Source organism: Mandrillus leucophaeus, unplaced genomic scaffold (assembly GCF_000951045.1).
Source record: "Mandrillus leucophaeus isolate KB7577 unplaced genomic scaffold, Mleu.le_1.0 Scaffold72, whole genome shotgun sequence".
Taxonomy (NCBI): Eukaryota; Metazoa; Chordata; class Mammalia; order Primates; family Cercopithecidae; genus Mandrillus; species Mandrillus leucophaeus.
Genome location: NW_012107808.1, coordinates 3278094 through 3300656, shown reverse-complemented (window position 1 = coordinate 3300656; position 22563 = coordinate 3278094). Strand labels below are relative to the sequence as shown.

The 22563-nt window shown below is 41.7% G+C and overlaps 1 protein-coding gene across 4 annotated transcripts in view; it reads right to left on the bottom strand.

Moving 5' to 3' along the window:
• Positions 1-1762: 1762 nt before the first annotated feature.
• The window catches only part of NOL10 (nucleolar protein 10), a 129230-nt gene continuing 108429 nt past the window's right edge, over positions 1763-22563 (bottom strand). For all 4 annotated transcript variants that reach the window (XM_011965288.1, XM_011965290.1, XM_011965289.1 and 1 more), the window contains 4 exons: positions 19712-19885; positions 19185-19432; positions 7885-7987; positions 1763-2310 (listed from right to left, as the gene is read on the bottom strand). In XM_011965288.1, coding sequence (XP_011820678.1) covers positions 2191-2310; positions 7885-7987; positions 19185-19432; positions 19712-19885 — 645 coding nt within the window. In that variant the 3' untranslated portion in view covers positions 1763-2190. The remainder of the gene's footprint in view (positions 2311-7884; positions 7988-19184; positions 19433-19711; positions 19886-22563) is intronic.

Genomic DNA, 22563 nt, shown 5'->3' with positions numbered 1-22563 from the left:
GGAGGCAGTGTGGAAACAGAAGAGAAGGCAACAGGAAGCTGCAGCCCCTTCCTTTGAGAAGAGGTAGACACTGAGCAAAAGTTTAGGGGGAAAGAAGCTGAGGAAGGACAGCACTGGTCCAGCGGTTGGACCCGCTAGAGGACTCCCTGGCACCACAGCACAAATGGGGCTGGCTGCCCCAGGAACAAGAACACACACACACCCCACCCTCCACACACCTTTTTTCTGGAAATAGACCTCATTTCTCCGACCACAGAAGTGGACACATGGCTGAACTGTTCCCTGCCTTGGGAACAAGCCAATCGCACAGAAGCAGAAGCGGCACAGACAGCAGAGGCAGGGGAAGGGAAACATATTGGGAAAAGAACAGGGGAGGCCTGAAGAGAGAAGGAACAACGGTGAGACAGCAGGAGGAAGGCGGGAGTAGGGGAAGGAGAGAGAAAGAGGGAAACAGAGACAGAGTATGAATGTGCTAGCTGACTGAATGTGGAGCCCTGGATCTAGGTGTTCCTGAGGCCAGTTCCATGTCCCAAGCATGGTTACGTCAATTAATGCATTCTGCCTCTCGGCTTACGACATTAGAAGTTAGGCTGTATCATTTACAGTCCAAAGAGTTACTATTTCAGTTGTACATAAAGACCCTTAAAAATCTATAAAGGCACCTCCAAAATCACATCAATTCTGGAAAAACTAAGGAAACCAAAGTTGGTTCTCTTTTTTCTTTTTTTGAGACCCGGGTCTTCATCTGTCGCCCAGGCTAGCCTCGACTTCTCAGGCTCAAGCTACCCACCTCAGCATCCTCAGTAGCTGGGACTACAAGTGCACACCACCGTTTGTCTAATTAAAAAAAAATTTCTTGGAGTCTTTCTCAAAGAAGCTATTCAAATGAAAGTATATTTATTTTTATACATGTTTCCTCCAGTAAGTTTATGTTTGACTGTATGTAAGAAACAGGAAAAAAACCAACAACCTGTAATTAAACTGGTGCCAAGATTAACCAGCAGCCTCCACTGCTTGTTTCCCATTATTACAGGTTGGGTATCCCTTATCTGAAATGCTTGGGAGCAGAAGTCTTTTAGACTTTGGATTTTTTGTGTGTTTTGGAATATCTGTATTATATTCACTAGTCGAGTATCCCAAATCTGAAAATCCAAAACCTGAAAAGCTCTAATGAGCATTTTCCTCCAATGTCATGTCAGTGCTCGATATGGTATTGCTCTGTGTCCCCACACAAATCTCATGTCAAATTGCAATCTTCGGTGCTGGAGGAGGGGCCTGGAGGGAGGTGACTGAATCATGAGGGCGGACCTTCCCCTTGTTATTCTGTGCTAGTGAGTTCTTGGAGATCTGGTGTTTGAAAGTGTGTACCATCTCCCCCTTTGCCCTCTTCCCCCAGCTCTAGCCATGCAGGACATGCCTGCTTGTGCTTCACCTTCCGCCACGATAGTAAGCTTCCCGGGGCCTCCGTAGCCATGCTTCCTGTACCACCTGCAGAACTGTGAGTCAATTAAACCTTTTTTCTGTACTTATAAATTACCCAGTTTCAGGTAGTTCTTTCTAGCAGGGCAAGAAAAGATAAATACAGTGCTCAAACAGTTTTAGATTTTTGGATTGGGGACGCTCTCAACCTGCGCCATTAGATTATACTCTCTCGGTATAAATTATTTAAAAACAAATCCCAAACTAGTACATAAACAAGCCAAACAAACCTATCAACATACACTTATAAACACAAACACAGGCAATACACAGACACCAGGTAAAACAGAGATGGTATTTCCGGATGGTTTAATCATGAATGGCAGTAGGCAGTGTAGGAACAAAGTTCCTAGAGCATGATAAATCTTGGTTTCTAGCACAGGATAAACCTTTCATTTCATGGTGTACATTTCACAATATTAAAAAAAACCCCAACCTGGTTTACATGATTAAAACCATGGGGAAAGGACAATGTTTCCAGGGAGCAATGACTTGCAAGCTCACCCTTGGGCTATGTGGTGGCCATCGGCAGGGCCCAGCTTCACAGTCCAATCCACAAAGCACAGGTTTTCAAATCTTTACCTCTGTGGACAAGAATGTACATGGAACTTTAAAAACGTGTGTTCCCTTATCTGTGTTGAACACTCTTAACGACAATCAGTTTGGGGGAGACGTACCCCTCCCTAATCACAGGTAGGATGACTTCCCAAATCAATGAAACGACCGTCCTCTTTTGTGTCTTGACTTCAGGTGTCCGGCTGAACGACGGAGTCTTTTCCTTTCTTGTCGATGCAGTTTCTCAGCCTCCTGTTGCTTCTTCTGCTGTTCAGACTAAAAGAGAAAATTAAATGAGTAGAGGGAAACAGAGAAAATCCTATACCTCTTCTCTGGTAACCGTCAGGATGCCAACAGTACTGCCACCAATCTCAGACCTGCTGCCAGGAGAAACGCTGCCCACAGGCTCCAGGGGACATGGTGGGGCTGCCTGGACTCCGCTCTGACAAACGCTACCTTGGCAGAAACAGCAGGACCAAGGCCAACTTTCACCATCAATGCAAAAGCAGAAATTCTGAACCCCAGGCAAGAGAAGGGCCCTGATAGACCAGTCTACTACAAAGTAGGAGACTGGTTTTTCAACCAACACACTCACACGACCACTGTGTTGTTTTAAAAGAGCCTACAAAAGAGCCACCTTGAAGATGGTATCACTTACAGAGTGTCCACTTTCCTTTTAGAGATCTTTGTTTACAAACTAGAGCCATTCGTTTATTCCCACTGTTTTTAAAAACAAAAGAAAAAAATACTTAAATGTACTAAAAGTACATTATTAAAACACTCATTCATAGAACTTGCTCCCAAGAATTTTTAGCTGTTTCCCAAAACTCCACCTCTCCTTCCTTAAAAGCAGCAAACTGCTCTCATTAATCACTGATGAAAGCGAGGCAGACGATGCCCAAGTTCACAGCTGCAGTAAGCACGTGGACTCCCGGGCTGACTGCTGGAAACGTGCTCACTTTTGTTGTCAATGCTCATTGGCTCACATGGGAGCTGGAACTCCTCCCTACCCATCCCCAGCACCAAATGGTTTAACTACTTTCAGCAGAAATCCTTAGAAGATTATCAATGCAGAAGCCACAACAAAGTAAGAATTATACAGTTTTAAAAACACATTTGATGATTTTGAAAATACAAACTCCTGAATGTAAAGCTCAAAAAAAAAAAAAAAAAATTAGTGGTGGAACAGTGCAGATGGTAAACTGAGAAAGCATTGTCAGGGGCCTCAGTTGATAAAGTGGAAAAGCATCGCCTTATGGACACCCAGGGAACCTGCTTCACTGGGATCTGTATTTTCTTTTTCTTTTTTTGAGATGGAGTCTCGCTCTGTTGCCAGGCTGGAGTGCAATGGCACACTCTCGGCTCACTGCAACCTCCGCCTCCCGATTCAAGCGATTCCCCCGCCTCAGCCTCCAGAGTAGCTGGGACTACAGGTGACTACGCCTGGCTAGTGTTTTTTTTTTTTTTTTTTTTTTGAGACCGAGCCTCCCTCAGTCACAGGCTGGAGTGCAGTGGCGCGATCTCTGCTCACTGCAAGCCCCGCCTCCTGGGTTTACGCTATTCTCTGCCTCAGCCTCCCGAGTAGCTGGGACTATAGGTGCCCACCACCACGCCCGGCTATATTTTTTGTATTTTTAGTAGAGATGGGGTTTCACTGTGTTGTCCAGGATGGTCTCAATCTCTTGACCTCGTGATCCACCCACCTCGGCCTCCCAAAGTGCTGGGATTTCAGGTGTGCACCACCACGCCCAGCCAGGATCTATATTTTCTACACACCTAACACAAAACATGCATCTGTATGTTACCCTTGAGGAGAAAGTCTCCACATTCACCTCTTGTGGATATTACCCAATCTTCTAAAATTAAACAGTTGAAAGTGAGAGAATAGTGGGGAAGGAAAGCAATTTGTAATGTCAAAAAAAAAGATGCATTTCTCCTATTCTAAGAAGCTCTTAAACCGGGTTTCTGAATAATTCTTTAAGTCCCTTCTCTGATTATTACCATTCTTCGACTGTCTTTTCAAAGTAAATCCTATCCTGTGTATTCTGATCCTATCCCAAACTCCTCTACTATGCTCTGTCTTGGAGGGTACCACCCGAGCCCAGGCTGCTGCCCGTCCTAACCACGGCCACCACGGAGTTGCCTTCCTTGTGCTCTGCTTCCTCTCAAATACCCCTTAAGGCAACTCTCCATGCAACAGCCGGAGGATTTAAAAATAAAATAGAAATACTATGTCAGTTCAGTCCTGTGCTTACTGAAACTGTGCAAAGTTTGGTCCTTTACCAAACAATCTCACAGCCCTCTGCTCACCTTTGAAGCACTTGCCATAGTTCTAATGACATAATTAGAGGTATATAATTTTTACCCGCTGTCTCTCTCTCTCCCATAGACTGAGAACTGTGGTGGCAAGAGCCATGTCTGTCCCTAGCATGAAGCACAGGGCAGGCATCAATACACACGCATTAATGGAAAACTCAGAACTCCTTCTAACACTCCCTAGCTGAGCGAGTGATGACATCACCAGGAGCCCGGTAAAGTGAACCAACACCAGTTATTCAATATTTCGCTTCTTCATGTTAATCAGAATTTATTTAAAAAGGGTTTCTTCAGGCCAGACGTGGTGGCTCACACCTGTAATCCCAGCACTTTGGGAGGCTGAGGCAGGCTGATCACAAGGTCAGGAGATCGAGACCATCCTGGCTAACACGGTGAAACCCCGTGTTTACTAAAAATACAAAACATTATCTGGGTGTGGTGGTGGGGGCCTGTAGTGCCAGCTACTTGGGAGGCTGAGGCAGGAGAATGGCGTGAACCCGGGAGGTGGAGCTTGCAGCAAGCCGAGATCGCACCACTGCACTCCAGCCTGGGAGACAGAGCGAGACTCTGTCTCAAAAAAAAGAAAGAAAGAAAAAAAAAAAAGGAAAAGAAAAAAAAGTTTCTTCATATAATTTTGGAAAATGATGTGCTAAATACAGATAAACAAGGTGTGTTGGAGCTTCTAAGTTAAGGCACCTTCATGAGTCTTCAACATGGACATCAGTCCAAGGTTTTTCCCTTATCTGTCTGATAGCAAAAGTAATCTTCCAGGGTCACTATTTACATCTCCTGGAACACATGGTGGGAAGCTCTGTCAGACTTTCTCCACCAAGGTAGGAGCTTGGAGAGGAGCTTGTAAGCAGTGGTTATTGTTCTGCAGACAAATTTCAGTGCAGAAAAAGGACTAGGACTAGCCTCTCTCCCACGGCTGCATCGGAAGGCCTTGCCGCCATGTGGCGGATCCAGGAGGATCTATGGGCCCGTTAGCGCTTCTCCCGGGTGCTCCTGCCTCCTCTTCCCTACTAGTTCACCACAGCCTCCAGCACTCCTGTCACAGAGGGAGGAGAAGGACAGGTGCAGACAGACACACTTGTATCAGCAACAGCCTCAGGCTTGATGAGGAATTGTACTAAATGAAATTTTAAAATTAGATTTGCGACTGAATCCCAGTTTTACCACTATACAATCTTAAACGACATTAAAGCATAGATTTTTCCTCTTAAATTTTACTGAAATTTTAGGAGATACATATGCAAATATGGGAAAAACTCAAGATTCTACCTGAGCGTATCAAACATGCAGTATAAAAAGAGACTTCTATGAACAACTGCCTGAATAAGTAAAATTTACTGAAAACCTGAACTCAAGTAAAACTGAGATTTAATAATTAAAATGTTTATCAAGTAAGGAAACAAACACATCAAACATTAATTGACACATCAAAAACAGTTTCAAAGCCTCTGCTTGATTCAGTAATGAGGCCATAACTTAATTTAAGCAATTCTTCATACTTTTTTAATAAACAAAAATATAATTTCAGAGCCATCTTATTTTCATTTTACTACAAATTTTAAACTGATTTTCAACTCAGTTCCTTCCAATTTAGAAAACAGTGGGAAAAGGCTTGTATTTTCAGGTTACTGCAAAGTAGGTGCTCACTCAACCCAGCAGAGGGGCCTCTGCAGGAGCTGAGGTGGCTACGCTGCAGACCTGGGATCCTTCCAGGCTGTGCTGCTCCTGCCCCATTTGACATCATTTGAGTTTCAGAGGGAATCAAGGATTGCTTCCAGGTATAAAGAAAATTGATAAGAAATGAGGAAGAGGCACAATGAGGTCCCTCCGAATGTGTATTTGGCTGATATAAGTGATAAATGTAAGAGGGCAAATTTGCTCTCAGCAAACAGAATTAACTGAAAAGCTTTTTGCACTTAGAATAATGAAGTTTTTAAAATTACTTGGCAAGCCTTCTGATGCAGGTTGGGAAAATTTTAGAGAAATCAGAGAGGAATGGGTACAGGATGTGATGAGGTGGTTCTCCAGAGATGATACACAAATGACCAATAAGCACATGATAAAATGCTCAACTCATTAGTCATTAGGGACCGCAAATCAAACAACACACCACTCACACCCACTAGCATGGCTATAATAAAGATGACAGACAGCAACAGGTTTGGTGTGGATGTGGAAAACCTGCAACCCTTATATGCTGCTTGGTGGGAATGTAAAATGGTGCAGCCACTTTGGAAAACTGTCTGACAGGTTTCTTAAAAAGTTAAATAGCTATGCTGTATGACGCAGCAATTCCGCTCCTAGGTATAGACCCAAGATAAATGAAAACACATGTTCATGAAAAAATTTACACATTCATTTTCATAGCAGATTATTACTCACTTCCCCCAAAAGAACACAACTCAAGTGTCCCTTAAAAAAGAATGAATAGCAAAATGTGTTATATACATACAATGGTATATTATTCAGCCATAAAAAGAAATGCAATTCCGATGCAAAGTTACACCACTGAATGAATAAACCTTGAAAACATTATGCTCAGTGAAGAAGCCAGTTACGAAAGACTTCACATTGAATGATTCCATTTGTATGAAATGTCCAGAACAGGCAAAGCTATAGAGACAGGAAGTAGATTAGTGGATGCCAGGGGCTGGGGGATGAAAATATGGGGGTAAATACTAAAGGGTATAGGGCTTCTTTCTGGGGTGATGAAAATGTTCTGGAATTACATAGTGTGATGGTTGCCCAACTCAGTGAATACACTAAGAATCATTGAATTGTACACTTTAGAAGGAGCATATGGTCTGTGAATTATATCCCCCTACTACTGCTTAGGAAAAAAAAAGGGATGAAATCTTTGTCATTCTATTTGGTGACTATATTGAAGAGGACTGACTACGAATGAGAAAAAAATTTTTTGAGAAATACAACTGGATCCAGTTAACAGTAAATACTTAAGCAGTTTACTCTCCCTATAATGTGTGACAGGCATTATTACCAGTGGCTAAAAAGATGGATCTTATAAATCAATTTAGAATAGGATGACCACTGGCAGAGTAGTTTGTCTTCTAAAATGATAGTATCTGGGCAAGCTGGGTGTGACTGTCACGAGGTATCAGAACTCACCAATTCCCATTCTTCTTCAAAGTCCATATACATGCGAGGTAGCCCTACATCCTTAGAGGGTCAGGATGGGACTTTTGCTTTATAAGCCACACCTCAGGTCACAGAGCGATCCAGAAACCAAGACAGCTGGTTCATCTCCAACAGAGCTAACTCCAGGGCCACTAAGTCCCTGTCTCCCTTGGGACACCAGTGACACTCCTGGCTCTACTGTAGTCACACACTGTGCTCTTGGCCCACCAGGGGCTCTGGTTGCAGAGAAAACGCTAGAACAGGGAACACAGCTTCCTCAATAGGGAAGAGGTATGAGAAGGCTGGTCTTAGGACACACACACAAAATACTATTGAAAGCCTATTATTCTTTTGTGAATTAAAAAATAACAATAAAAGATAACTCACCCTCTTTAATGTGAATGTCAATTGTTTGCTGCCAACAGTGGTATCGGATACACTCAACGTCCCATTTTTTGCTTCAATTTTCAAACGATCTTCAAGTGTTTTGCTACAGGAAATTTAAAAGAATGCCACATTAATCAAAATTATGTTTTAATTTACTATTTGAAACAAGTTTTGATTAGAATTGATTGCGAAGAAAAATGTTTACACATGTAAATGAAAATATCATTCACTTAACACAATAAATTGAAAGAATTAGGCGCACTCAAATAGTCATTATTCATATTCCAGAGATAGACTGTAAAACAATGACTGGCAAAAACACCCACTAATTTAATATCTTAAGTGGCAGTATCAAACACTTCAATGCCTGCTACTTTTCTTACTAAAATCAATCATATTTCTGAAGACCAAATGCAAAGAGCAATCTACTTCTGAAGCCTGTAATTGACCATAATGGTCAATGGCATTTATGATATAATGATGTATTTAAACAATACACAAATTCGGTATGTGAGTATTTTAGCCACTCGTCCACCTTTTACAAAGGAATGAGCACAAATTAAGTCCTCCAGGTCAAGTCACAGAGAAGAGCTATGATAATTCTTATTTTTCCTTCACTCAGTCTTAACTCAGTAGACTGCAAGCCATCATCCCACAGCATGAACAGCTTGAAACATGAATCTGTCTGATGACACTGAGAGAAAACAAAAGCAATTACACTTTGGGTAATTCCACCTGATTCAGCTCCAGTCACTGATATCTCTCCAGGTATCTTCCCTTTTAGTTTCTTACTTGACTTACTCTTTCTGACATACTTTATCCCAAATTTAAATCTCATTTCATTTCTCTTTTTTTTTTTTTTGAGACGGAGTCTCACTCTGTTGCCCAGGCTGGAGTGCAGTGGCCGGATCTCAGCTCACTGCAAGCTCCGCCTCCTGGGTTTACACCATTCTCCTGCCTCAGCCTCCCAAGTAGCTGGGACTACAGGCGCCCGCCACCTCGCCCGGCTAATTTTTTGTATTTTTTAGTAGAGACGGGGTTTCACCATGTTAGCCAGGATGGTCTCGATCTCCTGACCTCGTGATCCGCCTGTCTCGGCGTCCCAAAGTGCTGGGATTACAGGCTTGAGCCACCACGCCCGGCCTCATTTCATTTCTTGATCACATTTTCCAAATTTTCCTAGGCTCTCTTTATATAATCTGTGTCTCTGTTACAGTCTGCTGTGCCCTGCATTTCACTGTTATCTGTATAATTAACACAACCCCCCTCTGCTTTCCAATAAAGAGGTTAAGTATGAATTTTGTACCCGTTATATGAAACTTCACTGAATGTTATAATAATTTTTTATTATAAACTAGAACACTGGCCCTTTTTGTTAACTTGGTTTAGAGGGAAATAAACTGAATTAAGCCTAATGATATATATTTTCAGTATGTTTAAACAGTTACTTTAACTTTTCTAGAAATGGCTAAAGCAATAGATTCTTATTCCCCTGATAAGACTGAGATAGATGAGACGGAAGACAAAACAAAGAATATGGTTCTCTTCTATTCTGTTCCCTCCTCAAAAATAGTATACTCCGTCTCCTGCCCTCCGTGCCCCAAATCACATTCAACGCAGCCTGTTAAAGTGAGGGCTAAGAAACCTGACTGAAGAAAAAAAAAGTCTGAACTGTGTGAAAGGGTCTTCTTTTCCCTGAAATATGGTCTTTGTAACTAATCACTGAGGAGAACACAGCTCCTAAATGATCCCCCAGACAAAGTGATCCTTCTTTGAAATTCTGAAGCTAATGTTTGATGTTCACACCATGAGAAATTTATCTCTAGTTTACAACTTGTAGTAACGTACTAAACACACCTTCTTTATATAATTTGAGACATGAAGTGGTTAGCATAAAAGTGGCACTCTTTTCTAAGCAATAATGTTATTAAGAAGCACTTTTAAAGTACTTTTCATCTTCAAAGTTCTTTATAGACTAACTAATTAATCCTTTCAACATCCCTGAGACAGAAGTATTTATCCTTTATAGATGGCAAAAAAGGGAGGTAAGATGTGAAATGACTTGCTGCAGGCCACGTAAGATTCAGTTCTAAGCCGGATTCCAGTTTCAGAATTGCTGGTTTCCAGGCGAGTGTCAGGCCATACTTGATTTACACAGTTTTGTTCAGGAAACTTGTCCATTAAGTATTCTCAATGACAAGCTTCCACATGACAAACGGAATGAAATTAAGATTTAGGTTAGCTTTTTTTCTCTTCTAACAATTCAAAAGTAAAGTGTAAACGGACTGTAGTGTGCATGTGAATTATGTGAGCCTCAGCAAATTCCTCAACCTGCTCATTTCATTCTTCTTTCTTTTCACAGCTATAAACTCTGAGGTTTCAAAGTTAACAGGGCTGCTGTGCCTATGGAGTAGCCATTCTTTTATTCCTTTACTTTCTTAATAAACTTGCTTTCACTTAAAAAAAAAAAGTTAACAGGAATTCCAAATAACTATATAACCATTGAGAGAAGATGGTATACAGAAAACACTAATTTAGGAAGAAAAAGACTTTTCCAGTCAATTGTGGGCAATTATTACTCTGTTAAGAATGACCTTACTTCCTCCATGATAGGGCATACACATTCTGGGGTTTCTCTCAATGTACTTTCAATGTGCACTTGTAAAAACTTGTTCTGTCTAGGCTATTTGGAAAGACAAGCTGAGTTTTGGAACAAACCATGGCAGAAGATCAGACACAGAGACCATGTGTGGAGATTTCTACATTAAAGAAGTTCCACTTCCCTCCCTTTGAAAGTCAGTTTACTGAAAGCGTTTGCTAACCAGCAGTTCCACAGCCTGCTTCTTGAGTGTGACTTTGGTCAGAGATGACCTAAGTAGACACTGCTGTAGGAACACCTGAAAACTCCTTATTGAACAGAAAAACAAAAGGGAGAACACCACACTGCATGCGCTTCTCAGCATGTTTCTTCCAGGACACTGGCAGGTGGCAGAGGAGGGCTGCAGAACTGGCCTTTCCCTCCTCCTCCTCCCCCCTCCCCCACACCCCGCCCCTACTTCTTTTCCCTGCCTAGGCTTTACTTTAGGTCTGACGGCCATGGGGGACTTTTTCATTGGTTTATAGTAAAGGATTCTAGGGGAAAATCTAATTGGAACAAGTAGATAAAAACAATCCCCAAATTTGTGATTGGTAAGAAAACAGATATAGGCTTTACAATGTTAAAAGTGGGTAGAATTACTCAGTATAGAATGTAGAAAGCTCCCAGGGGAAGAAACGAGATTATTAGTATATTTATCTTAAAATAAAAAGGAAAGTGGGCAGAAACTACAAGGAAGAAAATCAAATTAAATATTTAGATGCACCAGGAAGGTTGACTGATTTACTTTGGGGTTTTAAAATACGAACACACATGCACACACACATATTTAATTAAAACGTAGTGCTCCTCAGATGAGAGGTTTTGAATCCCGCTGCAGGGAAGGGGCAGTGTGGGGGGTGGGGGTCATATTCATAAAGGCATGTGCTTCAGGACAGAACTGAGAAGAGTTAATTAACTCTAATTAAAGGAGCCCCCGCTCCACAGTCTATACTGGAGGGAATAAATTAGAAAATGGAGAAAGAGAATCCGCAGATAAAGGATTAAGTATTTTTTAAATTTAAGTACTTTGCTTTAAATAACTACCTCGGACAAATATTTACATATGCCATAAAGTTTACTAAAAACTTTATTTGAATGCTTTCTGTTTCCACGTGTTGCTTCAAAGGCCCTATTTCAAGAGACTGAAACTCAGGCAACCATCAAATCTGATGCCTCTTCTATAGGCATAATGAAGATTTAAAAGATTCCTAACATCCGGCGATGCTGGAGTGTGGGGAAACAGGCGGTCTGGCCACAGTGCAAAGTGCTCAAGCCTTTTTGGAGGGTGATCTGGCAGTCTCTATCACACACCCCTGCTGATCCAGCAAACTCCTATTAGGAATATACTCTAAAGAAATACTTGTCCGTGTGCATACATATTTGTGACTGTGAAAAGGGTAAGAGAAAAAGCAGCAACCTAAACACCCACAGTTAGAGGAATAGTTACATAAATCACAGCACATCCACCTTATGAAATATTTATGCAGCCAAAAGGTAAGCCTACTGAACTTATAAAGAAACATTTCTAAGACTTGCTGTTAAATGAAAAGAGCAAGTTAAACAGTATAATTAGGCTGGGCACAGTGGCTCATGCCTGCAATTCCAGCACTTTGGGAGGCTGAGGCAGGAGGATGTCGTGAGGCCAGAAGTTCAAGACCAGTCTGGGCAACAAAATGAGACCCCAACTGGACAAAAAATTTAACAATTGTAGTGGCCTGTAGTCGCAGCTACTCAGGAGGGAGGGCGAGGTGGGAAGATCATTTGAGCCCAGCAGATCGAGGCTGCAGTGAACCATGATTGCGCCTCTGCACTCTAGCCTGGGCAACAGCGTGAGACCCATCTCAAAAAATAACATAAAGAGTATGAACCATTCACGTTAAAGAAAAAAAGCCACAGGTATAGATCTGTGAGTGTGGACACATACAGGAGTGAATGTATTTTTTAAAGGCGAGAAGTATGGTGCGCACACAGCCATGACCTCAGGAAGGGAGGTGGGGGATAGGAGAGGCTTTAACCTTCCGTCCACACTCTTAGGTATTACAATGATAACATGCCTACACAGTACTGAGGACATATTCATTGAGTAATACAAGATTCTCTTTTCAAAAATGTAAGTCTGGAATTTAATTACTTCCCAGACTAGATTTTTAAATGCTTATATTAAAACAAAGCTGCATTACCTCAGCTCTTATCCACTATCAGAGGAACGTGAGCTGAAGAGTAAAAACATGCCATATTAATTAACAAAGTGGATAATGTTGCAGACATGATAAAAAGCTCACCCAAAGCTACCAAGCTACCCGGTGAAGAAGATGAGCTCCCCAAAGGCAGGAACTGTCTTAAACAATTTCTAGGACCTACCACAGGGCATTTGAAAGCATTCAAAGAATGCTTTCATAAATGGAACTGAAAGGCTGCCTGGCAGCTAGTATTGACTACCCAAGAAGAGAAGTTATCCCCATCTACTGAAATGTGGAGAGTTTTCATTCTAAGGACTCTCTTTTTCCACTGTTCACCAACGCACACAGCTCCACTCCTATACTTTGCAGGTCACGGCTGCTCCAGATACCAGAAAAGGTTGATGTGCCCAGATTCCTGAGGCCAACAAGCATGGCCTTCCCAATCTTTCTACCTCTAACCAGAATTACGTCCCCTATGTCCATGCATCTGGAGTTCTTTCCTCCGTGTCTCTGAGGATGCACACCTTGTCTTTTCTGAGGCTCTCCTTACCTGGTTCTCGGGCTCACTGCCACCCGGTTCCTTACCAGATGCTACTTTGGCAATTGACTCAATTCTCTCAATTCCTTACTATCCCCTTTCTGGGGCTGAGTCTTCTCTGCCTACTAACAAATCATGTCTCTCGAGTCTATAAACCGCTTCCCATCAAGTTATTGGCTTTCATCCCTTTCTTTCACTACCAAACTTCTTGAAAGACTTACCTACACTAACTGTTTACCATGTTTTCTATCTCCCAGTCACTCGTCTCTCTACTGCAGTTGGCCATTTGGCGGGACGGAGAAACAATGCCAGTGAGGCCAGCTGCATACCGGCCTTTTCCCAGCCTTCGTGCCTGGGCTTCTCTGCTCCGCTGGGTGGCAGGACCACTCCCTTGCCTCAGACACGCTCCAGGTTTGGCCCTTGCCAGTTTTCCTCTCAGCTGGTTACTGCCCATCTTCTTTGTCTGCTTTCTAACAGAATTCTTAGTCCTAGGCAATCAGTACCTCTGTGAAGTCTCTAAAATTCTATGCAAATACATCACAGGCATTTGTAATTTTCTCTAGAGAGGTGTATGGTATGGATTTTATCACAGGTTCAAGTACAATAATTGTTTTTCCCCAAGGTTCCATTCTTAGCCCTAATCTTACTCTATACAATGATAGTAAATCTCTTTTCATTCATGATCTTGACCACACAATAAATGAAAAGGATAGTAAATCTCTTTTCATTCATGATCTTGACCACAGATCTCTCAAACTGACATCTCCAGCCTCCTCTTCCTGGGCCTGATGGACATTGCCATTGATTTACTGAATGTGACACAGAAGACGCATGGGCTCAACCCAGCTCATTACTTTTAGCCCTAAACCTACTCTGCATTCTGTATTTTTTACCTCAAGGGCAACATTGCTAGACATCTCCACATCATCCCTGACTATTCCCTTCTCCTTTGATATTATCAGGAACCGATGGTGGAGTTTGTGCCCATTTTTCTTTCTCACTCTTAGTCTTCTGGTCTGTCTGCTCCTCTCCACCCCATTATTCAGGTCTGTGGCCCTTCTAACTGGGACGATTCTAATAGTTTGAGAGCTGGTCTCTGGGTGTCCAGCTTCTCCGCACATTGTCTTTCTAAAATGGAGGTATTTTGCTAATGGGTTTCTGGGATTAGGGACTTTTTATGCCTATGCTTTTATTTGCTATAACAAACATGTACTGCTTTTATTATAAAAGTACTTATAATACTAGGGGAGGGGTTGGAATAGATTTGATCCCATTCTTCTAAGCTGTTCAGATTGTGGCTTTCCAGTGCTTGCTCGGCCACCCCTTCAGGCACCCGGTGCTCTGGCTGCAGGAAGGCACCCCCCACCCTTCGAACGGCCCGCCTGTGGCTGTGCTGTGCCTCTGCCAGGAATGCTATCTTTCCCACCAGCCCTGAGTGCTCCACTCTGCATCTTTCCACAACCAGTTTCCATATGACTTCAAGGCCCCCCAAATTCAGTTCCGTCTTTTCCCATGAATGCTTCAGGTACACAGACCACGTCTTTCTTCCCATCCCCTGGGTCTAGAATGCGGGTCTGCTCGCACTGAGCAGTTGATAAATGCTTGATGAATGGGTGGTGGAGAGGCTGATAAGTGGATGAACAGACTCACAAATAACGTTAGCACACTGTAAGGCATAAAAATACATGTCAACAGACACACGTTTATCTAAAGCCATATGACCACACCAAGCAACGCAGACAGCTCACTCAAGTCTCCAGTTACCATTCATGATCCACCTTTCCCTTTATAGAAACAGTTTTAAAGCTGGGCAAGTCCAAGTCAACATTTAAATAGAACACATTCAATCTGATGTTGTCTCTTGTTAACTGGCTTGCGGTAACTTGCAGAATAAACATACAGAGTCACTTTAGTTCTCTGAAGGATCATGGTTTAATGCTTCACTAAATACTCATGTAAATATTATCACTTGTATAGTTCTCAAAAAGGATGTTTAACTTAGAGATATTTAACTTAGTAAGAATGTTTAACTTGGTGATATTTAACTTAGTAAGAATGTTTAACTTGGTGATATTTAACTTAGTAAGAATGTTTAACTTGGTGATATTTAACTTAGAATGTTTAACTACAGTTTATTCACCTCACTATGGTTTATTCTTAGATATAAATTTTTATTCCCTTTGTTTTATACTTCCATTTCCTACTACAGCCCCCAGGCAAAAGGAAGAATGTTAGAGAGATTAGTCAGACCGCCTACCCCCAAATCACAGCCTCCTGTTGCCGTGGTCACACTCAAAACAACTGCTTCCAGATTTTCCTGGTCAATGGCTATGGGGAAAATGAGTCCTTTCTCAGCAGATTTTGAAGGAGTAACTTCTGTGTTGTCACGGCAAAGAAGATTCAACTTTCAGCAAGTATTTCTCAAGTGCCCACTCTATTCTAAGTACTTAATCAAGAGCCAGAGATAAAGCAGTAAATAGAGCAAGACAAAAACAGCATATACTCAACAAATAAATTTAATCCACAGAACCAGAACAGCACAAACCAAGTAGGACTCCCAATAAAACACCTACACATAACAGCTGTATAAAAAGTGAGGCTGCACACACTGCTGGAGAATGTAAAATGGTGCAGCCTGTGCACAAGTTTGCCGGTTTCTGAAAAGGCTAAACGTAAGAGTTACTATATGACCAGCAATTTCTTCTGATTCTTACACATAGATGAAAACATACGCAAAACACATGTAAAACTGTATAAACCAATGTTCGCAGCAGCATTATTCACAATAGCCAAAAAGTGGAAACTACCCATGTGTCCATCAACTGACGAAGGAATACATAAACTGGTCTACACACACACTGGAATATTACTTGGTAATGAAAACAAATGGAGTGGAGTTGTCCCTTGGTATCCGCTGGGGAATTGGTTCCAGGACCTCCCTTGGATACTAAAAATCCATGGATGTTCAAGTCATATAAAATGGTGTGGTTATTTCCATATAACCTGTGCACATCTTCTCCTATATGTTAAATTATCTCTAGATTACTTATAATACCTAATACAATGTAAATGCTACATGCATAGTTGTTATACTATTGATTAGGGAATAAAGTCAAGAAAAAAGTCTGTACACGTTCAGTACGGTTACAAATTTTTTCTGAATATTTTCAACCCATATTGGTTGAATCTATGGATGAGGAACCCTCGGATACAGAGGGCCGACTATACCAACAGATGCTACAACACGGATGAACATTAAAGACACTGTGCTAAGAGAAAGGGGCCAGCCACAAAAGGCCACACATCGTACAGTTCCTTTTACATGAGATGTCAGAATAGGCAAATCGATAGAGACAGAAAAGTAAACTACTGGCCGCCTCAGGATGGGATATGGGGTGATGTGGGGTGACTGCCCATGAGGCATGGGGTTTCCTTTTGGGGTGACGGTAATGTTCTAAAATTATGGTGATGGTTCCAGAACTCTGTGAATATACTAAAAACCAGTGAACTGCATGCTTTTAGTAGATTAATTGTATGTTACATAAATTATATCTCAAGAAAGTTGTTATTTTAAAAAGTGAGGTTGGTCAGTAAAGAAAACATCTTCAAAAGATACCAAGAACACTAGAGTTGACCCTCGAACGACATGGGTTTGCACTGTACTGCTCTACTTACACACAGTTTTTCCAATAAAAGTTAACACCATTACTTGCCTCCCCTGCCTCCCTTTCACTTCCTCCTGTTCTGTCTTTGCCCCTGAGACAGGAAGACCAATCCCTCCTCTTCTTCCTCCTCAGACTACTCCACATGAAGACAACAAGGATGAAGACCTTTACAATGATCCTCTCCCATCTAATGAATAGTAAATATATTTTCCTTTCCTTATGATTTTCTTAATAACATTTTCTTTCCTCCAACTTATCTTATTGTATGAGTACAGTATACGATACATAGAACATACAAAATATGTGGTAACTGACCCCTAACTGTTAAAAATTCTGGTCACTAGTAGGCTATTAGTAATGTTTTCGGGGATATTCTAGGATCTAAGTCACCAGGAAGGTTTAAAAAAAAAAAAAAAAAGTTTTCGAGAAATCAAAAGTTGTATGTGTTAGGTCTAGACTTTCTAGTGAAAATAAATAAGTAACACAAAAAGTTAAATGCATGCATATATATATATATCTTCTTTTTTTTTTTTGAGATGGAGTCTAGCACTGTTGCCAGACTGGAGTGCAGTGGTGCGATCTCGGCTCACTGCAACCTCCACCTCCCGGGTTCAAATAATTCTCCTGCCTCAGCCTCCTGAGTAGGTGGGACTACAGGCATGCACCGCCACATCAGCTAATTTTTGTATTTTTAGTAGAGACAGCATCTCACCATGTTGGCCAGGATGGTCTCAACTCCTGACCTCATGATCCACCCATCTAGGCCTCCCAAAGTGCTAGGATTACAGGCATGAGCCACCGTGCCCAGCCTAAATGCACATTTTTTTTACTTTCCAGGGCATTGGCACTCCTAGCCCTCAAGTTGTTCAAGGGTCAACTCTACTAGCTTCTTTATTCATGGACACATCTTTTGTTAGTTCATCAGAACCAGAATTTTGAGGTGCTTCTGAATTCTAAATTGAAGGATTCACTACCTCTGGTGTTGCAGATACTTGCTAGAAGATGGTGAAATAAAGATGAGTAAAATACATCTCAACCCCAGAAACAATTCCACCTGTTCACTGATGTCCTCCCCACCCTTTTCCTCCTCCCACTTCGGAAAAAACACCTTCTTCTGCATGGAGAGCTGGGAGCTGGAGAAGTGCAAGGTACAGAAATGTACTGACCCCAAGCTAACACCTCGTCTATTCTGCCCAATCCTTCTGCTCCACCTCAAGACTGCTCCCTTGGCTCCCCAGACATTCCAGTTATTCTTTTAAGACACCTCCTGTGACTGTCTATCATATTCCAATCCTGTGCATCAATACTTTGCCTAAGAATTCTCAAAGCAGAGAATTGCATAATTTAGAGTTTATATACAACTTGGGCTTGACACCTAGCTTGTTCCTCATGCAGACTCTTGACAACTGAAAATTATTCAAATAAAACTACCTTTTCTGGGGAAGGTTAATTTTTTTGGAGTGGGGGTAAATATAACATAAAACCTACCATTTTATTCATTTTTAAGTAGACAGTTCAGCAGCATTAAGTACATTCACACTGTTGCACAACCACCACTACCAACTATTTCCAGCACATTTTCATAATTCAACCTGAAACTCTGTACCCATGAAACACTCCACAACCACCATTCTGCTTTCTGCCTCTTTCTACATATTTGCCTATTCTAGAATACCACTCTTTTTCATCTCTCAATTTTCCTGAAAAAGATTTAAAACTTCTGGCAAATTTTCCAAGTAACTTTTTCAATAACCAGGTAAAACGAGATGGGGTAAACATAACCGAGGTTCTAATTTTTTAAAATAACTTTGTGAAGAAGCAGAAAAGTTGTCATCTCCTAGCAACCACTGTCCAAAAGGCTTCAAAGCACCGATCTGTAGGGCACAGAATAAGTATTTGTAGGTGAGGGAACCTCATGGGGAAAAAACAAGGACAAGGAAAGTGTGTGGCTTTTGCAGCTTAAAAGTGTTCCACTGATACTCATAAGGTTACCTCTACCCTATATTTTACTGCATGTAAACTATACCTCAAAAAGTTGTGACAAATAAGTAAATCCCCTAGAGACCAATGTACTTCAATAGCAACACTCCCCTCCGGCCTCCTGCGTGCTTCCCTCACACCACCTCCCACATGGCCTTACCTCCCGCTTCCCTCGTCCCCTCTACCCTCTGCACCTCCATCATCCAAAGACAGAAATGTCATCTTTAGGGCGATGTGCCAGAGAGGAAAAGCAAGGGCTTGGCTACATGTCAACTGTGTGCTCAGGCAGTGCTACTCACTTCATCAGTTTCTGCTTTGTGGCAGAATCTTTGAAGCTTCTAAATTCTTCTCCTGCTTTGATCTCATAAAACTGGGGCTTTAGGACTGTCTGCTGGTCCTCCTTGAGTCGTTCCTGTCGCTTCACTTTTTCCTCCTGCTGGAGGAGTCTGCGTTGCTTCCTGACCTCTTCAACCCAGGCTTTTTCATCATCTGAACTCTCCGAACTTTCTGCATCACTCGGTTTTCCTTCCGGCTCTTCCTCCTCTTCCTGAGAATAAAAATAGTAAGCAGCAACTCCTTTCCCCCAAACACAGACCCCTTGTTTTCTCTGAAGCAGCAACTGGCCCATTAATGAGTGCCTAACAGCTACTCTACTGCATGCATCAGGAGAAATGCCTTTAATTAAATAATACTCCTAAGCCCAATGTCAATCACTTAATATGGAATTAATTACATCTCAAGTATAATCGAAGACTCTTCTAACTTACAAATAAAACATTATATTAAAGAAACAGTAGCAAATTCTAAATGATAAGGAGTACATTACTTTTTCACGCAGTTCTTGTTGCTCTAAGAGTCTTAGCTTCTTTTTCCTTTTTTCACTAATTTTTGAAACAAGTGGATTCAGAAGCCTGAATTCTTCACTCTCTTCATCTACTTGGAAGTCAGGGTTCTCAAACATAACTTTAAATCGATCATCGGTGAGAATACTAGGAAGACTCTATAAGGAGGAAAAAGTATGTAAAAATTTAAGTTAATATCTGATTAAAATTTGACCAGAAACATGGTTTTAAAACACTGATTCTATTATAAATTAATAAGCGGCACGAGGCATACATTATTAACTCATTATGAAATTTCTTCCAGGACTTCCATTGTGCCCCTAGGTTTCAGCTGCCACCACCAAAAGAACCTCTACTAATCTACTTTGCAGATGATCTACACCAGTTGGCCATTACACACAATGAGCTAAGAATGAGTCTTTTGGCTAACTTTATGCTTAACGCATTAGAAAGAATTTCTTCAATTAACATTTTAATGCAAAAAGTACCTTTCAAGAAAATACGTAAGTTTTTAAAACATGGCTTTTATTATTTTTTAGAGACAGGGTCTCACTCTGTCACCCAGGCTGGAGTGCAATGGCACAATCACGGCTCACTGCAGCCCCAACCTCCTGGGCTCAAGAGATCCTGCCACCTCAGTCAGCCTCCCAAGCAGCTGGGACCACAGGTGCACCACCGCACCTGGCTAATTTTTTATTTTTTGTAGAGATGGGTCTCACTATGTTGCCCAGGCTGGTCTTGAAGTCCCGGGCTCAAACAATTTCTGATGCCTTGGCCTCCCAAAGTACTGGGATTACAGGTGTGAGCCACTGTACCTGAAAACAGGGCTTTTAAACAAAGCTTAGTTACTACGCTGACTTAAAATAAGCAATTCTTTCAACTTCAGATTCCAAAACTGGGAGAGGAAGTATACAAAGTCAGTAACTCACATGGTGGGATGGAGGAAGCTGGTGATGTAAGTTTACCAATTCCAGCTGAGTTACTGGGAAACAGAAGGGACGTTTCCATCTCCTACCGGGTGATTTCATTAATATTTCCCCTCAGGTCAACTAACTGTTGTCAAAGGATATTGTGTATCCTTCAGACACAAAAACTTTGGCTACTGAGACCCATTTAGATAGCTCGGGACTGACACTAAATTCCTTTTTATTTGTACCATTTTCAATGGAAAGTTTTCTAAAACTGTACTGTAAACTTACCTGTTCACTTAAGTAGATGACAGAGAATCTTACACATTTAGGACTGTCTTATCGTTCCTTCTCTGCTATAGGCTTGGAAGCCAGATCAAACAGCCTACTTAGAATTGTTTGTCAATCAGAGTAAACAGCCCTGAACACTGCTGGAAGAAGCTGACCTGTTTGTGATGGACTCTGACTCTGCTGAACAGACTACTTTACTATTTCTCCACTGTTGAGAGTAAATAAGGTTGCAGGCAGTTGAGTTCTGACTATTACTTGTGATACTGACAGACCTATACAAAAGTTTAATAAATCATAAGATATTAAGGAACTTGGCCTGTTTATTATTTGTATATACCTAAAAACAGATAAACCCTTACCTAAAATTCTGAGATATTAAATGCAACAAGTCTTCCCTGATTAAACATCATTTCCAAGAAAGACTTAGGACGAAGGGAAAAAGAAAGGTAAGATTGGGTTCCTGATCCTAATCTAGTAAGGAAGAAAAAACACTGCAAACACATTTGCTACCAGGCCTCTTCTGAGGGCTGCTCGGTAATGCTGAAAGTGTCACAGGAGAGGACAGATAAAGGAATCCCAACAAAAGACACCCCAGGAGGGGCCTTGGGGGGTGTGGCATCAGGGAGGGGGCTTGAAAGATGAGGTTTCAACAAGTAGAAATCTGAAGAAATAGCATTTCCAGCCGACAGAAGTGGTGAATAGTCTGGTGACATAAGAATGATGTAATTTCAAAAACAATTTTTTGATCAGGCCATACTGTAAAGGATTTTAAATACCATGACTGTTATTTTGAAGATATAAGGGGAAACCACTAGCGAAGAGGAGGAGGGGGAGGAAGGAGAGGAAGAGGAAAAGCAAGAGAAACGAAGAAGGAGGGAGACAGGGAAGCAGGGAGGAAGGAGAAGATGGATGATCAACAGAAGTGTGCTTCAAGACTCTTCAGATGATAGAACTGTGCTTCTGGCCAGGTGTTGGTTCACACCTGCAATCTCAGCACTTTGGGAGGCCAAGGTGGGAGGACTGCTTGAGGCCAGAAGTTCGAGATCAGCTTGGGCAACATGGTGAGACGCTGTCTACACAAAATATAAAAAATTAGTCAGGCGTGGCGGTGCACGCCTGTAGTCCCAGCTACTTGGAAGGTTGAGGTAGGAGGATCGTGTGAGCCTGGGAAGTCAGGGCTGCGGTGAGCTGAGATCATGCCATGCACTCCAGCCTGGGTGACAGAGAGACCTTGTCACAAACAAACAAACAACCCAAAATTGTGCTTCAAGAGTCTGCAGCAGCATGATGTCTGACGGACTGCCAAGTAAGAAGTTAGCATCATGAGAAGACTAAGAAGCCATTTTAAGAAACTGGCGAGAGAGATGGTCTAAATTAGGGCAATGGGAACAGTTTTTAGGAAAGAATAATTGTGAGATACAGTTCTAAATTAGAATTGACAGATCCAGCTATGGAGATAGGAAGGTTAAGAATTAAAAGCGGTTAGAAACCTCTCTCAAACATGTAGCTTAAGCAACCAGAAAGCTGGCGACAGTGAGTTAGGATCCATCACTGGTGAGCATTAGGAAAAAACGCAGGGGTGGAGTAAACGGGAAGAAATCACGCTCCATTCAGGGCTGCCTATGCCTGTGATACAG